This window comes from Hippopotamus amphibius, chromosome 11, assembly GCF_030028045.1.
Source record: "Hippopotamus amphibius kiboko isolate mHipAmp2 chromosome 11, mHipAmp2.hap2, whole genome shotgun sequence".
Taxonomy (NCBI): Eukaryota; Metazoa; Chordata; class Mammalia; order Artiodactyla; family Hippopotamidae; genus Hippopotamus; species Hippopotamus amphibius.
Genome location: NC_080196.1, coordinates 44,865,310 through 44,882,401, shown reverse-complemented (window position 1 = coordinate 44,882,401; position 17,092 = coordinate 44,865,310). Strand labels below are relative to the sequence as shown.

At 35.8% G+C, this 17,092-nt stretch overlaps 1 protein-coding gene across 2 annotated transcripts in view; it reads right to left on the bottom strand.

Annotated features, from left to right (window-relative positions):
* HCRTR2 (hypocretin receptor 2) overlaps positions 1–17,092 on the bottom strand; it is a 109,243-nt gene that overhangs the window by 42,724 nt on the left and 49,427 nt on the right. For both annotated transcript variants that reach the window (XM_057699551.1, XM_057699550.1), the window contains exon 2: positions 3,135–3,313. In XM_057699551.1, the coding sequence (XP_057555534.1) occupies positions 3,135–3,313 (179 nt within the window). The remainder of the gene's footprint in view (positions 1–3,134; positions 3,314–17,092) is intronic.

The window sequence follows — 17,092 nt, the reverse complement described above, 5'->3', positions numbered from 1 at the left end:
CCCCAAAAAAATTAAAAAAAAAAAAAAAAACTTAGGAAGATCTCCAAAATTTCCCCCTGGGTGGTTACTGGAACCAAGAGAAATAAAAGTTTTCTGGAAGTACCACAGAGATAGTGAAATATTAGAATTCTCTGCTATTTATGATTTTCCCAGTGTCTCCATGTAAATATCATAAGACCCATTGCTTACTGATTGTTTTCTATGGTGATATGTTTCTCTGTTGCTTGATGTACTGTTTCTCTCAAAAAATTTGCTATAGTTTATTTTTGTAACCCACTCATGATTTTCAGCTGACTGACAAAACTAACCTTACAGTTAAACTTAATGTTTGCGATGAAGGTTATAACTTTCATGGCATTTCCCACTTAGTATTCTATCAGTGAGGTCAGATCTAAAATTTTATTACTTCTCTTTATAACGGGTCATTGAACAACTATTGAGCTAAAGATCTCTTTGTAACATTTCGGATCCAAAAGCCTAATTAATATAATCTATAGTAATGAGCTATTTGTGGTCTCTCTCAACTTTTGTTTTTACCAAGACTTTATTTTTGGAGTACTTTTAAGATCACAGAAAAATTGAGGAGAAGGTACAGAGATTTCCCTGTATTCCCTGTTCCCACATAGCCTCCCCCATTACCAACATCTCCCACCATAGTGGTACATTTGATGCTGTACATTCTATGAGTTCGGACAAATGTATAAGGACACGTATCAAGCATTATACTATCATATATTATACTGTCTTAAAAATCCTCTGTGGGACTTCCTAGGTAGTGCAGTGGATTCTTATCCAATGCAGTGGGCACGGGTTTGATCTCTGCTCCAGGAAGATCCCACATGCCACGGAGCAACTAAGCCCATGCACCACAACTATTGAGCCCGTGCTCTAGAGCCTTTGAGCCACAACTATTGACCCCATGTGCTGCAACTACTGAAGGCTGCGTGCCTAGAGCCTGTGCTCCACAACAAAAGAAGCCACTGCAGTGAGGAGCCTGCACACCACAATGAAGAGTAGCCCCCTCTGCCCCCCGCCCCGCTCGCTGCAACTAGAGAAAGCCCATGCGCAACAATGAAGACCCAATGCAGCCAATAAATAAATAAATAAAAAATAAATTTATTAAAAAAATATCCTCTGTGCTCTGCCTGTTTATCCCTCCCAACCCTTGACAGCCACTCATATTTTTTACCATTTCCATAGTTTTGTCTGTTTTCATGATGTCATATTATTGGAATTATGCAGTACATAGCATTCTCAGATCGGCTTCCTTCACTTAGTAATAAGTATCTGATATTCCTCCATGTCTTTTCAGTACTTGATAACTCATTTCTTTTAATCACTGAATAATATTCTATTGCCTGGTTGTACCCCAGTTTATTTACCCATTCATCTACTGAAGGACATCTTGGTTACTTCCAAGTTTAGTAATTATGAATAAAGCTGCTATAAGCATCTGCATGCAAGTTGTTGTGTGGATGTAAATTTTCAGCTTCTTTTGGTTAAGTAGCAAGGAGAGCAATTGCTGGATCATATGTTGGGACTATGTTTTGTTTTGGAAAAAAAAAAAAATCAGTCTTCCAAAGTGGCTATAACATTTGCATCATTCCCACCAGCAATGAATGAACATTCCTGTTGCTCCACATCCTTGTCAGCTTTTGGTATTATCAGTGTTCCATAATTTGGCCATTCTAACAGGTGTGTAGTGATATCATTATTTTATTTTGCATTTCGCTGATGATATGTGATGAGGGACACCTTTTCATATGTTTCTTTGCTACTTGTATATCTTCTTTGATGAGGTGTCTGTTAAGGTCTTTGGCCCATATTTTAATTGGGTTGTTTGCTTCCATATTGTTTAAACAGCTGTTTGTGTTTTAGGTAAATGTCCCTTATCATCATGTCTTTTGCAAATATTTTCTCCCAGTCTGTGCCTTGTCTTCTCATTCTCTTTACATTGACTTTTGCAGAGCAGAAGTTTTCAATTTTAATAAAGTCAGCTTGTCAGTGATTTATTTCAAGAATCATGCTTTTGGTGTTATATATAAAAAGTCATAAAAACAGCCAAGGTCATCTAGGTTTTCTTCCATGGTATCTCCTGGGAGTTCTATAGTTTCGCATTTCACATTTAGGTCTATGATCCATTTTGAGTCCAAATTTCTGAACAGTGTAACGTCTGTATCTAGATTCAATTGTTTTAACTGCCCCCAACTTGTCATTATGGGGAGCATATTGTCATTTTCCTCAAATGTCATGATACCAACGGAAGCCTGGATGGAATAAGAACTGGGAGGTGGAGGGTGGTTAAGGGAACCAGTAGGGAGTGGCCACCATTTCACTCACTGCCCAATTGCTAAAGGTAATCCATGTCTTTTAGAATTCCAGCTATGGACACCAGCTTGGGAAAATTTTTAAAGATTTTAGAGTTATCAGAATATCAATCAGAAAACTATTCTCTGGAAGTATTTGTTCTTAATGATGACCATGACGGATGTTTGTTGAGAACATACTATGTTTTTATAAGGTTGTAGTCTTCCAGGGAGCAATCCCTATGCCAAGTGGTTTATATAAATTATCTAAGTAAACTAGCACAACCACAGGAGATAGCTATAATTAAAATTATTAATCATTTAAGATAAGTGAATCTCAAAGAGTTTATGTATTTGGCTCAATAGCATACAATTGGTGAATGGTGGAACAGAGATTCCAAACCTGGTAGTTTAATTCAGAACTTGCACTAAAACCTGTTCCCTGTACTGCTTTTATCACATAGCTCTTGATTTCTCAGTAGTAAATGAGACTACTTATAAAAACAGATAGTCCTCTATTATTTGGACTGGGAAAGACTCAATCATTAATTTTTTCAATTTCTTTATTTTATAATTGGAAAATTAGAGATCAAAGAAGTAAAAGGTTTGTGCAGCATCTCTTGATGACTTGAGGATTCTCGCACTTTATTTTTAGCCAGAACTTACCTTGTTTACCCAAAAAGTCTCTGGTATTACTTTTCTTAAGTTTGCCAATTCCTTAGGCAAGTATATTTCTCTCTTAGCTCACTAGGTAATTTACCAATGGGCCATAACTATACTTTATTGGTAGTTTCTGTGTTTGAACCCAAAAGTGTGAAAACCAATTACCTGTAAATAAGGAATCACTTTACAGAGGGACTGTCCAAAGAACCAGGTCTCAGTGATGTCCACCACTAATGTGGCTGGAAGGCAGGTGATGGTCACTAGCACATCAGCCAGAGAAAGGTTGACGATGAAGTAATTGGTCACCGTCCTCATGTGGTGGTTCTTCCACACAGCCACACAAACTAATTTGGAAAGAAAAAGGAAGAGTAACTGTTATGGACTGAATGTTTGTGCTCCCCAGAAATTCATATGTTAAGATCCTGCCCCCCCCAAAGAAGATGTGATACATATATACAATGGAATATTACTCAGCCATAAAAAATAATGAAATAATGCCATTTGCAACAACATGGATGCAACTAGAGATTATCATACTAAGTGAAGTAAGTCAGAAAGAGAAAGACAAAAGCCATATGATATCAATTATATATGGAATCTAAAATACAACATAAATGAACCTATCTACAAAACAGAAACAGACTCAAAGACATAGAGAACAGACTTGTGGTTGCCAAGGGGGGCAGGGTGGGAAGGAATGCACTGGGAGTTTGGGGTTAGCAGATGCAAACTATTATATATAGAATGCATAAACAACAAGGTCCTACTGTATTGCACAGGAAACTGTATTCAATATCTTGTAATAAACCATAACAGAAAAGAATGTAAAAAAAAAAAAAGAATGTATATATATGTATAATTTAATCACTTTGCTCTACCGCAGTAATTAACACAACATTGTAAATCAACTATACTTCAATAAAAAAGAAAGATCGTGACCCCCAATGTGATGGTATTAAGAGGTGGACCTTTGGGAAAGGAGTGGATCATGAGGGTGGAGCCCTCATAAAGGGAACTCCAGAGAGATCTTTTGCCCCTTCCACCATGTGAGGATACAGCAGAAAACCAAAAAACAAACAAACAAAAAAACCTGCTGTTTATGAACCAGGAAATGACTCTGAACAGACACTAAATCTGCCACAGCCATAATCTTGGACTTCTCAGCCTCCAGGACTGTGAGAAAGAAACTTCCATTGTTTATAAGCCACTCAGTTCATGGTTCTCGGTTACAGCAGGCTGGACAGACTAAGACAGCAACTAAACAAAGAAAATGACTATTGATGGAGGAACACTGTCAAGCTAATTAGTACCCCTGCAAGTCCACAAATAAACACTGCCACAGGGAGTTAATTTAAGGCTGTCCTGTGTTTTCACTGTATCGGTCAATAGGTGTGAATGCTGAATATATGCTTAAAATCAGTTCATTTGCCTTGCAAGACTTTTCTCAATGGATCATAATGCTGTGTTTACTTTTACTCGATTTCAAATTTCATTTTCCAGAAATTAAAGCACAGTCTTTGATTTATCATTCTATTCCCTCAGTGGTCACCAAACACTCAAGAAATATTTAGTGAATTGAGATGAACCAGGAGCTTGCTAGTTTTCAATGAAATGCAATGTTTGCCTCAGCCATGACGTTGACTCATATCTGCTCCCAAACTCTGCCTTTGGGACTTTTAAGAGATGAAGATACTTAAAGATAAAAGTCAACAAAAAAGTCCCTATTATTGCCAAATACCAAGGTGGATGGCTCATAACCTTAAGTTGTTCAATCTCGACGACACTCCCAAGGGAATTCATCATTAACGATGTTTTATATATTATGACGTCATTGAGACACAGGGATTTCATGGAACTTGTCGAGGACAAATGGATCATAAAACACAGAAGCACAGTTACAACTGGGCTCATAGACCAAGTGAAGAGCTGGTCTTTCCACCACACTGGCTGCCTTCTTTTGCGAAAATGAAGGAGCTATAAAAAAGCACATATAAACTCTAGAAACTCAATCTCTCTCCATTCTATTACTCTTGATGGCCTCTAAGCATTGCCTCAGATCAAACATACTTTCACAGCCAAGCCTTTCTCGTTTTCCTTCAGTGTATCCTCCTGTTTAAAAGTTGTGCTATCTCACTCAGCTGCTCTTTACGGAAAGAACACATAGTTCCTTGAATCTCCATCCTCCCTCTGATGTATCTGAAGGTCACATAATCACTGGTTCCAGAATTCTATAGGTGTAAGCACTGCTACCCACATCTATTGATGGGTTTGCTTCACTTAAAGGAACTGTGAATTTACCTGGGGTATCATTAACCTGTCAAAGCTGTTGCCTAAGCACCCAAATGATGCAGTCGTTAGTAACCTTATGTAGTAAAGAGATAAAAGCGCATTTGTTAAATTTAAGTCACTGATTCAGGATTTCTTTTTGACAATTATGTACCAGTTTATTATGACTTTCATTGCTGAAAAATGCTTTTACTACCTCCTGAAGCTGAAATTACCATTCAGTCACCAACAGATGATAATTTAATGAAATACCTGAATTTCTGAGGATTTAATTGTGAAAACTTCACATCTTTCTCAAACTCTAGCACACAAGTACCAAAAACTCAAGTGAGCTTTATTAGGGTAAATTATAGTCTTTTTATCTGAAAATGCTGCTGCTAAATCCTTTATTTCTCAGAAACACTTGAAATGTGCTTGCGGGCCTGCACGCACACGCACACACACACACACAAATCCATCTTAGCAGTTGACTAACACATTATCACTGCTTAAGAGAAAATTGACAAAAAAAGAAATCACACTTCTGATCCTTGGTCAATAAATAATCCAAATGGTGCCATTTGGGATCTAGAAAAGAAAACAAGACTTAGAAACTACAGTCCGTTCCAGTTTGACTCCCTATTCTCCCTGTTTTGGAGGTGTGGAACTGCAGTGATAGGAGGACAGTGTTAATGCATGATGTCCAAGCAACGTGAGAACAAGCAGATTTTCAAGCTACACTTCTATAGTATTTACTATGGGCCATGTCCTGTTCTAAGCAATTTAAATTATTAATCTTCATAATAACACTATGAAATGATTACTGTTAATATCCCTGTTTAACATGTGGAAAACTGAGGCTAGGGAGGTCATGGAACCTACCTAAGGTTGAGTAGCTAGTAAATGCCGAGCTTAGATTTAATCTTTTACACCATGAATGCCATTCTATTATATACCAGCATCTATCGTTGAAGCAGAAGGTGAAAGGCAGCTGCCAACCTCTCTTTGGCAGGACTTTAACATATGTTCATAGAATTCTGGAGTTGGAGATTATTCAGTCTAACTTGATGCATAAATCAACTCTGCAGTATTCCTGATTCATTCTGCTTGCATATTTTTAATAGTAGAGAATTTATGACTTGCTTAAGCTCTTGACTACATTTTGTGTTGACTTTACCTATCAGCAAGTTCTTGTTCATGTTCAGCTGATATGTTTCTCTTTCAGTTTTGTTCATGGGTTCTTTATTCTTTCCTGGAACCCAAGGAATTAACTTTATCTATCATTGTACCTGTGTTAGGTTCCCAGGGCTGCTTTAACAGAGTACCACAGGCTGGGTATTTTAAAGCCACATAAACTTATTATCCCACCATTCTGGAGATCAGAAGTCCAAAGTCAAAGTGTCAGGAGGGCCAAGCTGCCTCTGAAACCTGTAGAGAAATCCTCCCTTGCCTCTCTCGTGGCTTCTGGGGGTTCCCTGGTACGCAGCTCTGTGACTCCAATCTCTCTCTGCATCATCACATGGTGTTCTCCTGCCTCTATATTCACATGGCATCTTCTCATAAAGACACCAGTCATATTGGATTAGTGGCTCACTCTACTCCAGTGGGACTCATTTTAACTCAACTAATCATATCTGCAATGACTTTATTTCCAAATAAGGTCACATTCTGATGTACAGGGGATTAGCATTTTAATATGTTTTTGGGGGGACACAATTCAACTCATAATAGTCTGCCCTTTGGCCCCTACAAATTCATGTTCTTCCCACATGCAAAATACAATTCACTCCATCTCAACAGCCCCAAATTCTTGACCCGTTTCAGCGTCAACTTTAAATCCCAAATATCATCTAAATATCATCTAAGTCAAGAATGGGTGAGAGTTGGGGTATGGGCCTTCCCAAGGCAAAATTCCTCTCCATCTGTGAACCAGTGAAACCTAGAAAACAAGTTATCTACTTCTAAAATGCAGTGATGGGATAAGGATAGGGTGATATTGCCCTTCTAAAATGGAGAAATTGGAAGAAAAAGGGTCACTGGTGTAAAGCAAGTTTTCAACTCATCAGGGCAAATTTCATTACATTTTAAAGCTTAAGAATAATTGTCTGTGGCTTGATGCTCTGTTCTAGCTCAACCTGTAACAGTAGCCATTCAGATATTTAAAGACCACAGCTACGACCATTCCCCAAAGCTCTGCTTACCAACGCTAAATATCTCCAGAACCCTCACGTGCAACTGCAGGGTTTTGCATCTCACATCATCCTGATCCCTTTATTCTGAGCACACTCCAGATGATCAGGGATGGCTCTAAATGAGCTATCTGCAACTGCACACACGTTTCCAGCTGTGGTCTCACCAGGCAGCAAAGAACAGGGTGACTGCTTTCATCAATATCTCTCTATTAAGACAGCCTGTGATCTTGTTAGCTTTCTTAACAGCCAAGTCACATTTTTTGGATCATACGTGTGTACAATTACTAGAAATTGGTTCCCTTGTGTAGGTGTTTCTTTACCTCTCAATCTTAGGGAGAAAAAATAGAGGGAAAATTAATCTCTAAAAAATGTTATTGGAATAATTGGAGAAATTTGAATTTGGACTTTATGTTAAATAATATTACTGTGCTGTTTACAATATCTTAAGTATGGTGTTTATATTATGTACATTCAAAATACTGAAGATTATGACTACATCGATTGCCCAGGACTTTGTTTCTCTGGGGTAAACATTGCCAGATCCTTCATACATAATAGCAGGAGGACCTCTCTCATGACCCTGGTCTCTTTACTCTGAAGATGCTGCAGATTACCGGCAGATGTCTCTAACGGAGCTGCTGTCCAGAACTGAACACACGTCTTCAAGTGCTTATCTCCTCAATCTGGGTTGAGCAGATATCCATTAGTTTATTCATTTCTCCATTCAAAATATTAAAGATACAAGGGAAACACAACCTTCTCCTAGTAGAACATCAAATTTATGCAAAGTTAAACTCATCATTTTTTCTTATATTCTCTTCCCAGACTTTGTATTTCTCCGAAGTATAACATTCTTCCTTTTCCTCCCCAATAACCTATGTTTAAAATCCCCCAGTTATGTCTTACCTCTATATAATTGTCTTTCTATCCCTATTGCAAATACTTGGTTAGATTGTGGTAACCATCAGCTAGGATGTCGCAATTACACTCGCGCGCGTGCACACACGCACACATATATATATAACTGATTCACTTTGCTATACACCTGAAACTAACACGACATTGTAAATCAACTGTACTCCAATAAAAATTTTTTTAGAAAGAAAAAAAAGTTTAAAAAAAAACCCCATATTACACATCGTACCTTTCCTCCTCATGAATCACATTCTAAAATTATTATAGACTATTATGGGTATTTGTATTTTTTTTCTTATTTTCCTACTAGCACAAAGGCTCTTTTTCATTTTGAGCTGGGCTTTTCCTTTCTCTTACTCTTCTTGGTTTCGAAAGCTTTTCCCCAAACACAAACACTGCCTAGAACTTCCTTTGCAATAAATAAATATTCATAGCATTGATTTGTTCATCCACTTGTAGTGTGTTGCTGTTATTGGTACTGTACATTTACCCATGAGGTTCTTTAAAAGGAGAGAAAAAACCCAGGGGCTGAATGGAGCATTTATCTTCCTCACCCCTTTTGAATCAAGTCTGACATTTGACAGAGAACTTGGCTGCCTGTCAGTTATTTTCTTGGCTCTCAATTCCTTGCATACTGCCTTCTGATGAGCCTTGGCAGGTCATGAGACATGAACTTGGGACTATTTTTGAAATCGGTTTTCTGAATGATCACGATTCACCAATGTTAAAGTTAGTTTGTGGTTAGTCTGCCTTGACAAGTCTGCCTGCGTTAATCAGGAACAAGTGAGGAATGGTTGTACACATGGGGGTGAAAGGGGATACCAGGAGGCAGGGATGCAAACTGAATGAAAACCCACCTCTAACACAGATTTTTGAAAAAGAGATTTTTGAGATACAGAGGTGCCTTTATTTCTTTCTCTTTCACCCCTCATTTGGTTCATCATCTCTTCTGCTGTAAGAAGCTGATGATGTATAATTCTCACCTTTTCTCTGCAGGACTGACAGATGGAACCTGACTCCAGCTGTATGACAGCATCTGTAGCCTGTGATGCAGAGAGGGATTTAAAACATAATATAGAGATATAGTCTTTAAAAATAACCTGAGCCAGTTGCCGGTTTTTAGATGGGCCAAAGATTAAACTGACCTTTCAAATAGGAAAAGAAAATATTAGTATAAAAATACCCTTTGCAACTTTAATCTGCACTTATGATAAACTGCCTTTCGTTTTAATATCTATCACACTGCATATGGAAAAAGTTAATTTCTCTCTCAGATCAATCCTTGCACTTGGAAAAATTTAAACTAAGGTGATATATTAATTTGTTGTTGAGATTGCATCTTTTATTAAACATACACTTAGGTCTTAAAATGTCAACTAATAATTGATATTATAATATCAAGAGGAGACTATGCACGGTATGTAACTAGACATATATAGTGGTGATGATTGGACAACAATGTGAATGTACTTTTACTGACAATGAATTGTACAGTAAATTGTACCACTACATGGTTAAAGTGGTGAATTTTAAATTATGTATATTTTATCACAATTTTAAAAACCACTTTCCATGAAAAAAGGAGCTATAAAATGGGAAATAACATTTTTGACCCAACAATAATGTTCCTAAAAATTCCTAAATACAGAATGAAATTTCCAGGGAACAATCTTAATCGCTAGTTTTATGACTTTTTAAAAACTCATGAACAGTTAAAATAATGAAAGAAAACACAATTTCAAAAATATCTCAGTTCCAATATATTAATGACAGTGTGAAAGACAGCCAACATATGATTTTTTAATATATAATTTAAATTATTTCTTTGTGAAATCAAAGTGCTGTTTATAGTAGGTTGTGATATTGTAATTTAAATAGTGTCAATGAATGATTAAGCAATTTCTTGATTGTTCTTTATTTAAAGTACATATGTATGTATACAGATACGTAAGATGACAATTTCTTGATTATTTGTTATATTACTCATACAAAACGTCAGAAAACTTTAAGAAATACTGTAGTTCCACCTTTTGCCACAAAGTGTCAGTGAAAGACTTGGAAACTGCTTACCCTGTCACTTAAGAGATGAGTTTTAGACATTAAATGAATTGTAATATTCTTTATAATGTATAAATAAATACACTTGTTTCAAGTGGGGTATCCTAGACCAAAAAGAATCTTTAAGAAAGGACAAATTTGGCTAACACCTTTTAAATTAAATACAAATGAATGAGTCAAGATGAAAAACAACTATTTTTCTACATGAAAAACGACAAAAAAAGCAATTGAATACACCTAGAAAGCAGCCTCTATTTAACTCCCGTGAGGGATCTATCTTGAAAGCAGGAAAGGAGTCATCCAGAATCATTACAATGTGTAGATTTAAGTTATAGGAAAGTTGACTGTTGGTGTCATCCTCAAAGGGTAAAACAAACTCTCCATGAAATCCCGAGGTATTTTCCTTTTTCTCATCTTCATTGCACCTCACCTCCCTGGCCCTCCTTATTGTTAGTTTTGCTTCCTTCTCTTCCTGGGAAAATATACTAATAATTTCGATCTCCCATTTCCACCCACACATCTTGGCAAGGTTGTCTATGAATCTCTCTGTCTGTGCTCAGAAGAGAAGCAGGCAAAGGTGCCACTTCTTTTCCTGCAAGTCTGACAGATGGGACACTGTCAAGAAGCACTTCTGTGGTGTGAAATGCGCCCCACCCCCCCCTCAAAGATTATCTAATATTAAGAGAAAGCAAATTTTAACAAAGTTACTATAGAATCATTAACAACATTCTGAATGTATTTCAGTTTTTGTTTCTTTAAGAAAATATAAAAGTCTACAGTCTGACAAATACGTTATCATTGGCACCTGCTCATTATTTTAACATAGGCAGGAATTCTCATGTTGATACCAGTGAGGTAGTGTGGGGAATAATTACAATACCACAATGAGTAAATTGTCTCGGAAGGGATTTTGAAAGACAGGATCTTCACACAGGCACAAATGTACAAGGAGAAACTGCACAGAAGAAGGTTATAAAACCGAAACGCAAGGGAGATAGTAATTCAAAGGAAACAAGTCCAAAGGAAATTCTTCAGAGAGGAAAGTGGGAACCTGTGCTTGACCTCCGCTGTCTGTGAGAGGCAGGGGAGAGCTCAACCACAAACGGTACCAAGGTTCTGAATGGAAGCTGCCAGAGACCAGAGCATCACTGACGTTAATAGATATTCCCAGGCATTTAAGGCTAGTCTGCGGGGAAGGTGAGGAGGGAGGAAGGCTCTATAGTCTTAGCACCTGCAGTTCTACTAATGGCTACATCTAGTAGACATCAAAGGAATTTGTCTGGGGTGGGGGGTATCAACTTCCTGGTTACCCATGTCTCTTTACTCTTTACAGGTAAATCACTATAAGTGTTTATTCCCAGTGCAGCCTCTCAAAATTCCATCTGGATCTTTACCCTATCTTCAGAGCTCTTTAGGGACATATAGTCAGTTCTTGTCTTTGGCCCTTTCGCACTAATTAGCACGTAAAAGCCTCCTACCCTTCTCCCTGCTCTTGACTTCTGTTTATCATACTGCCTGCAATGAACTTAATTTTTTGGCCTCCTCTGTAGGCATACTTTCCTGCTTTCACTCCATGTATATCTTCAATCCTCTTGTCTTTTTCTTCCATACTCTTTCCTTCTTTGTTTTTGTTTACTCTCACAACCTCAGTTCTCATCTCTAGGAGACTAATTTCCAAAGTTATAATTCTAGTTCCTGGCTGAATCTTGCTTTCCATACCAAAATTTCAAAGTACATTTTTTTCATATTTTATATATTTTGTCTTTACTTCACACTCCACCCATAATTATAAAATGTAAATATATATATATATATATATATATATATATATACACACACACAAAGCTAAAGCATTTAGACATTGTCCTGAAGATTAGGGAGAATCACTGGAAGATTTTAAGCAAGGGAGTGACAAGACCCTATTTCTATTTTTCAAAGATGACTTGGGATATTGTAGAAATTATATATGCTCTTAAACTGGAAGCAGGGAGCCAGTTTTGAGACTTTTTAGAATTCCAAGGAAATAAGGACAAAAGAATGGGGAAAAAAATGAATGAATTCAAGAAATAATAATGAGGTTGAAATAAGAAAGCGTGGTGAGTGATTAGATATGAGGATGAAGAAGGTAAGAAGAACTGAGGGTAACTAATTAGGTACATTGCTTGGCAGGTGGGGAGAAGATCCTATTGCTCACTGAGTTATGAAATAAAGGAGAATGAGGCAGCTTCATTTAGAAACAGGGACAGAAGGTGAGAAATTCCATTTTGTATAAGTGAGTATGAAACCCTTGTGAGTTATCTCACTGTCAATATCCATTTGGCATTTGGATTTATGGGTCTATATTTCAGGAGATATATTTCAGTCACAGGTACATGTTTGGGTTCGTCGGAATAATGATAGCGTTTAAAGCCAGTTGAGTGGATAAGCTCAGCCAGAGAAAGACTATGAGTAAGAAGCGAAAGACCTAAGTCATTTCCAGAGAACTGCACGATTTCAGCCAAATATTCTTGGTTGGCAAATATCCACAGGTGCCAGTTTTCTCTGAAGTACTAAATGTTATAGTACTGAATGGTACATTGGTTTTACTATTAGAAAATAGTTTACATTTCTGGTTATGATAGATAAGCTTGCTGCAGAGCAAACCTCCCATCCAAAACAACCAGGAGTGTCACACATGTCTTTACAACATTGGAAAGCTTCTGAGGCAGTGAGGACCTGAAGGGCCAATATCTTGGAGAAAAGGAAAGAAGACAGATGTCCACTGACACTCAGTACCTCTTTTCTTTGCAAAGCTTTTGGCAGTTTGCAAGCACCAGCTAAGGACTGAGAATAAAATGTAGCAGCAAATAATATGAGAAGTTGATCAGGAATCTGAACAGTCTTATTGAACAGAGGGCAATCATTGGAGCTCAGGGTCCATCAACCTGAGGTAAACAAGCCTGGCTTTCAGTGGCGACTCCAAAGAGCAAACTCTAGCAGAGATGAGCCTGAAGGAGGCGTGCTCTCCTAAAGGATAAGGCCCAGCTCGAAATGCCTTCACTTACTGACTGAATAGAGGTTTTCTGTCTCAATACTAACTGCCTGCCAAAGCAAAAGCAAATTCTCATGGAAGAAGATAATATTATCTAGAGCATCAAATGATTTCATCAAAAGTTTTCATGTGAAATGTCACTCATTCAATAAAAAAATCATTAGGCAGACATGAAGGCAACACCATAAGACCAAAACCTATAGGAAAAGAACAGAAAAGAATACAGCTTTCAGAAATGTTAATATAATTGGATTAAAAAGTTTGAGAAATTATGTGATATTATGTAGAGTATTAATAAATAATTGAAAAAATATTCAAGGGGAAATCATAGAACTTAAAAATGTGTTAACTGGAAACACAGCAATGGATTCAATAAATTAGATGGACAGAGCCAACTAATAGAACTATCCAAACTAATAGAAAAGCACTGAAACTAATCAATACAGAGAAAAAAGATTGAAAGTGTAGAAAATAATATTAATGATACATGCTTTAAATTCTAAAATACATGTAATTGGATTCTCAATATGTGATAAGAGAAGTAAAATGAGGCAGAAACTGTAGTTAAAAATATGTTAGCCAAGGAGAGATGTTATCCAATAATTTTTTAAAACTAATTGAAAACCAAAGATAGAGTCCTGTGGCATATCACTACAGGCCTCATTCCTGATTAACATTAGGAATTAATCAATATTACTTATATCTTATTATTCAACCTGTTAGCAATTACTTAAAATATGAAATAGAAGGGCATATTTATTAAACTTGAAGATGGCACAAAGCTGAGAGATATAATTAATATTTTGGGTTCCACATGGCTCAAAAGTTCTTGCTAGGCTAGAGCAATGGGAGAAATATAATATGAGATATCACAAGAATAAATGTAACCCTGTTATTTTAGGTACATTACATTTTACTAGAAAAAAACCCCCAAGAACCTAATTAATGGCAACTATCCATAGATATCTGAAGCATCAGAAATCTCAACCAGGATAAATATAAGAGAAAACCACACATAGTTATATTTTAATAAAGCTGCTGAAAACCAGTAACAAAGAGGAAAATCTTAATTCAGGTAAAAAGCACATCACCATCAATGCATAATAGTGGGACTGACAGCTAAATTTTCAAAAGACAAAAATCTGAAGTATAACAAAATGTCATCTTCAGCATGCTGAGAGCAAGAACAATTTAGAATTGTATATTCACTGAAAATGTACTTGATAAATGAATATCAAATAAAGTCCTTTTCAAACAAAAGGTGAATTTGTCAACAACATTCTCAAACTAGAGAAAAACTAGAGTTAGACAGAAAATGATCAATTGGAAGCACAAAAATGAAGAGAATAATGAAGAATAATGGAAATTACAACTATGTGAATAAATATCAATTATGATTTGATAATATCATAAATAATAATATAAAATAATAAACATAATGTATAAAATATAAAATAATAAACATCACCATCATCATATTTTGTGGGGTTTAAATACAGTAACAGAAAGGAAGGAGGGGTAAACAGAGTTATGGCAGTGTTCCAAGTTTATTGCAGTGTTCAGGAAGTGTTAAAAATACTAATTTACCAATATATTAAAATGTATTATAATGACATATGTTTTCATTGCTAGGGAAATCTCTAAAAGAATAGCAAGGTAATACATAACAAACTAAACAGGAAAGAAATAATTTTAAAAGATAAAAGGCAAGAAAAAAATTGAACAAGGGGGACAAAAAAGAAGGCAAATAAGATGACAGATGTAAACACAAACATACCAGTAATTACATTAAATATAAAGGAACCTAAAACTCCAATTAAAAGACAAAGATTATTGGGTGGGATTCAAAAACAAGACTCAATCATGTGCTTCTTTAACAAGCAACATACTTTTAATAAAAGGATGCAACAAAATAGAAAATGCAAGGATGCAATATTAATTTAAAGAATGATAGTGTAGCTAAATTAATTTTAGACAAAATTTTAAGGCAATTTAAAAATTTTTAATTTAAAGTTTTGAGAAGATGTTGAGGCAAGAAGAATTACGAGAGCTGAAGAGGAAAATTTTATAATGAGGAAAGGATTAATCCACTATGAAGATACAACAATTCTAATACCATAGCCTCAACAATATACAAAGCAAAAGATGATACAACAAAAGTGGGAATCATAGAGGGATATTACAATAGATCTTTCTAAATAATTGATAGAATAAACAGACAACAAAATCCATTCAGATTCATGTAATTAAACTTTTCCTAATATGTTTATAAATCTTAATCTATATCTATCTGTAATATTATACCCCAAACTGAAGAATACACATTATTTCAGGGTATGTGTAGTACTTGAACAAAGTTTACCATATTCCAGGATATAAGCAAATCTCAACATACTTTATTTTTATTTATTTATTAATTTTTTGGTGTGTTTTTTTTGGGGGGCTGCATTTGGTCTTCATTGCTGTGTGTGGGCTTTCTCTATTTGCAGTGAATGGGGCTACTTTTCATTGCAGTGTGCAGGCTTCTCTTATTGTGGAACATGGGATCTAGGCATGTGGGCTTCAGTAGTTGCAGCATGTGGGCTCAGTAGTTGTGGCTTGTGGGCTCTAGACCACAGACTTAGTAGTTGTGGTACATGGGCTTAGCTGCTCCGTGGCATGTGGGATCTTCCCGGACCAGGGATCGAACCCATGTCCCCTGCATCGGGAGGTGGATTCTTAATCACTGAGCCACCAGGGAAGTCCTCAACAAACTTTAAAGTATGGAAATTGTAATGGATATTTTAACTGAACTTAGTAGAATTAAATAAAAATTCAACAAAAATATTGGAAAAAAACCACAAATGTTTGAATTTTAGGTAATGCACCCCTAAATAACCCATGATACATAAGCTAAATTACAATACAAATTAAATTATGTTCAACTGAATGATAGTTAAATACAAGCTATCAAAAAGTACCTAAAAACTATGAAAATGAAGCTGAATTTATACTCAAAAAATATTAATAGTCTTAAGTGAATCTACTGGAAAACAATTTTAAAAAAGGAACAAAAGCTAAAGCATTAACATTAAAGAGGTAGAATGAAATAAAGAATAGAAATAATGAATTAGAAAGTAGGTAAGAGCTAGAACCAAAAAAAGTTAGTTCTTTGTGAACTAGTAAAATTATTATTCATAGCAATAAGAATAAAAACAGAGAAATCACAAATATTGAAATCAGAAATAAAATTGGAACTTTACTCACATCTTATGCATGTTAAAGTATAGAGAATATAAAAAAAAGTCATTAAATTTAAAAATTTAAATGAAGTAGACAATTTCCCTAAAAATACAGCTCATCACAATCGATACAAGAAAAAGAAAATATGAGGTGCATTATATCAATTTAAAAAGTTGAATCTATAATTGGAAGAAAATTTTTCCACAAAGAAAACTCCAAGCCCATATGGTTTCTCTGATGAATTCTTCTAAACATTAAAGAAAGAAATTAACTTTTTTCAAAATAACCTATAGAATTAAAGCAAAGCACACACTTCCCTATCTTTCATGCAGACAGCAAAAATGTTGATGCCAAAGACCTGAAAAGAATATTTCCTGATCTGAGAAGCTCTTGAAATTAAATGCTAAAAGCTGAAACAAAATGTCAGCAAAATAAACCTA